We start from the raw sequence: 2,610 nt of genomic DNA, 5'->3' as shown, positions 1-2,610 counted from the left end.
TTTCTTTATAGTCCAACTCGCACATCCATACATGACTACTGGAAAAACCACAGCCTTGACTAGATAGACCTTTGTTGGCAAAGTAACATCTCTGCTTTTTAATATGCTGTCTAGGTTGGTCATAACTTTTCTTCCAAGGAATAAGTGTCCTTTAATTTCATGGCTACAGTCACCATCTGCAGTGATTTTGGACCACCCAAAAATAAAGTCAGCCTCTGTTTTCACTGTTTCAACATCTATTTGCCATGAAGTGATGGGATCAGATGCCATGATCTTCGTTTTCTGAATGTTGAGTTTTAAGCCAAGTTCTTCACTCTCCTCTTTCACTTTCATCAAGAGGCTCTTTAGTTCTTTTTCACCCTGCCATAGGGTGATGTCATCTGCATTTCTCAGGTTATTGATATTTCTCCCGGCAATCTTGATTCCAGCTTGTGCTTCATCCAGCCCAGCATTTCACATGATGTACTCTGCATATAAGTTAAATAAGCAGAGTGACAATATACAGGCTTGACAGACTCCTTCCCTATTTGGAACCAGTCTGTTGTTCCATGTCCAGTTCTAACTGTTGCTTCCTGACCTGCATACAGATTTCTTAAGAGGCAGCTCAGGTGGTCTGGTATTCCCATCTCTTTCAGAATTTTCCAGAGTTTGTTGTGGTCCACACAATCAAAGGCTTTGGCATAGTCAATAAAGCAGAAATAGATGTTTTTCTGGAACTCTCTTCCTTTTTTGATGATCCAATGGATGTTGGCAATTTGATCTCTGGTTCCTCTGCCTTTTCTAAATCCAGCTTGTACATCTGGAAGTTCACAGTTCACATACTGCTGAAGCCTGGCTTGGAGAATTTTGACCACTGCTTTCCTAGCGTGTGAGATGAGTGCAATTGTGCAGTAGTTTGAGCATTCTTTGGCATTGCCTTTCTTTGGGATTGGAATGAAAACTGACCTTTTCCAGTCCTGTGGCCACTGCTGAGTTTTCCAAATTTGCTGGCATATTGAGTGCAGCACTTTCACAGCATCATCTTTTAGGATTTGAAATAGCTCAGCTGGAATTCCATCACCTCCTCTAGCTTTGTTCATAGTGATGCTTCCTAAGGCTCACTTGACTTCACATTCCAGGATGTCTGGCTCTAGGTTGGCGATAACACCATAGTGATTATCTGGGTCATGAAGATCTTTTTTGTATAGTTCTTCTGTGTATTCTTGCCACCTCTTCTTAATATCTTCTGCTTCTGTTAGGTCCATACCATTTCTGTTCTTTATTGTGTCCATCTTTGCATGAAATGTTCCCTTGGTATCTCTAATTTCCTTGAAGAGCTCTCTAGACTTTCCCCTTCTATTGTTTTCCTCTATTTCTTTGCATTGGTCGCTGAGGAAGGTCCCATGGTTGATTCCTTCTTATCATTCAGAGATTTGGCTCAAATATCATGTCTGCCCTGATCACCATATCTCCTGTTCCCCTGTCACAATCACATCACTCTATTCCATAGTCTCCATAGCATTTACCACTACCTTAAAATATCTCATTCATTTATTTGCTTACTTATTTCATTATCTATCAACCCCCTACAACCAGAAATTGAACTTGGGCCAGAATATGCTCTGTCTGTATCTCTACATCTAGAATGTTCATTTACATATTACTTTCTGCATCTTTATGCCATGCTCTCTCTGCATCTCTACATCTAAAATGTGCATTTACATAGTACTTTCTTGAAAATATTTCTAGAAAGGACAGCTGGCTAGCTGGATGGATGGATGGATGAACTAACTGAAGATTATCTTAAGAAACTGATGTTCTGCACCCAGGGCTGGTCTTTGGGAAATGAGGCCATTGCAGGGAGCTGACATGGATGGTGTGCCTGTTAAGAGACTCGATGTCATGCTTAACTTTAAAGACTCTTAAACAGCATCCCTCAGTTTATGCTGGAAATTTATTCCCAAGGCACAGAGGAACCCCTCCATGCTTTAAAAACTAAAGTACAGAAAAATGAGGTGACTTATTTGAGGTCACACAATAAATTAGTGAAGGCTCAGGCTGTAGGAGATAACAGCACATAAAACTCTTTCCTTATTTGTAAAAGGGCTGAATCATTTCTTGGAAAATCCTCTTCCTTAATTTGAAAGAGGAACACTTTCCTTCCACCTACAGTGCAGGGTTAACCTGAAATAAAACGTCCTGAGACACGTGAGCCAACCCTTGGGAGGGTGTGGATCCCAAAGCTGAAACCCAGTCCACCTAGGCCGCAGGGGTGAGGATGGGCTCTGGTCCCTGGGGCACACGCAGCTGCTCAACCAGTTCCCCAGGCCCGCCCCGCGCCGCCGCCGAGGGAGTTCCAGGCCTGTATCCGGACTCACGGAACTCGTTTCCGGCCGCCGCCGCCTCCTCCTGCGGCCGCTCTTGCTTGCAGCCCCGGGACAGGCCCCTCTAGGGCCGGCCGCCGCGCCCCTCAGGTCCTCCCGCAGCCCCCTCGCCGCCGCCCTGCGCCCTGGGGCGAGCGGACCGGGCTCCACGTCCGACCCCGAGGCCCGCCACGCGCGGGCACCGTGCACACCAGGGCCCGCTCTCCGCTGCGGGCGCCTCGCCCGGGGCTGCAGTCCTGCCCCGGCG

General features: G+C 46.1%; 1 protein-coding gene across 1 annotated transcript in view; it reads right to left on the bottom strand.

Moving 5' to 3' along the window:
- ANKDD1B (ankyrin repeat and death domain containing 1B) overlaps positions 1 to 2,610 on the bottom strand; it is a 73,403-nt gene that overhangs the window by 65,448 nt on the left and 5,345 nt on the right. Inside the window, 2 exon segments of the mRNA XM_010847637.1 lie at positions 2,358 to 2,435; positions 2,438 to 2,599. Of these exon segments, the coding sequence (XP_010845939.1) occupies positions 2,358 to 2,435; positions 2,438 to 2,599 (240 nt within the window).

Source organism: Bison bison, unplaced genomic scaffold (genome assembly GCF_000754665.1).
Source record: "Bison bison bison isolate TAMUID 2011002044 unplaced genomic scaffold, Bison_UMD1.0 scf7180017864252, whole genome shotgun sequence".
Taxonomy (NCBI): domain Eukaryota; kingdom Metazoa; phylum Chordata; class Mammalia; order Artiodactyla; family Bovidae; genus Bison; species Bison bison.
This window is presented reverse-complemented; position numbering and strand designations above follow the sequence as displayed.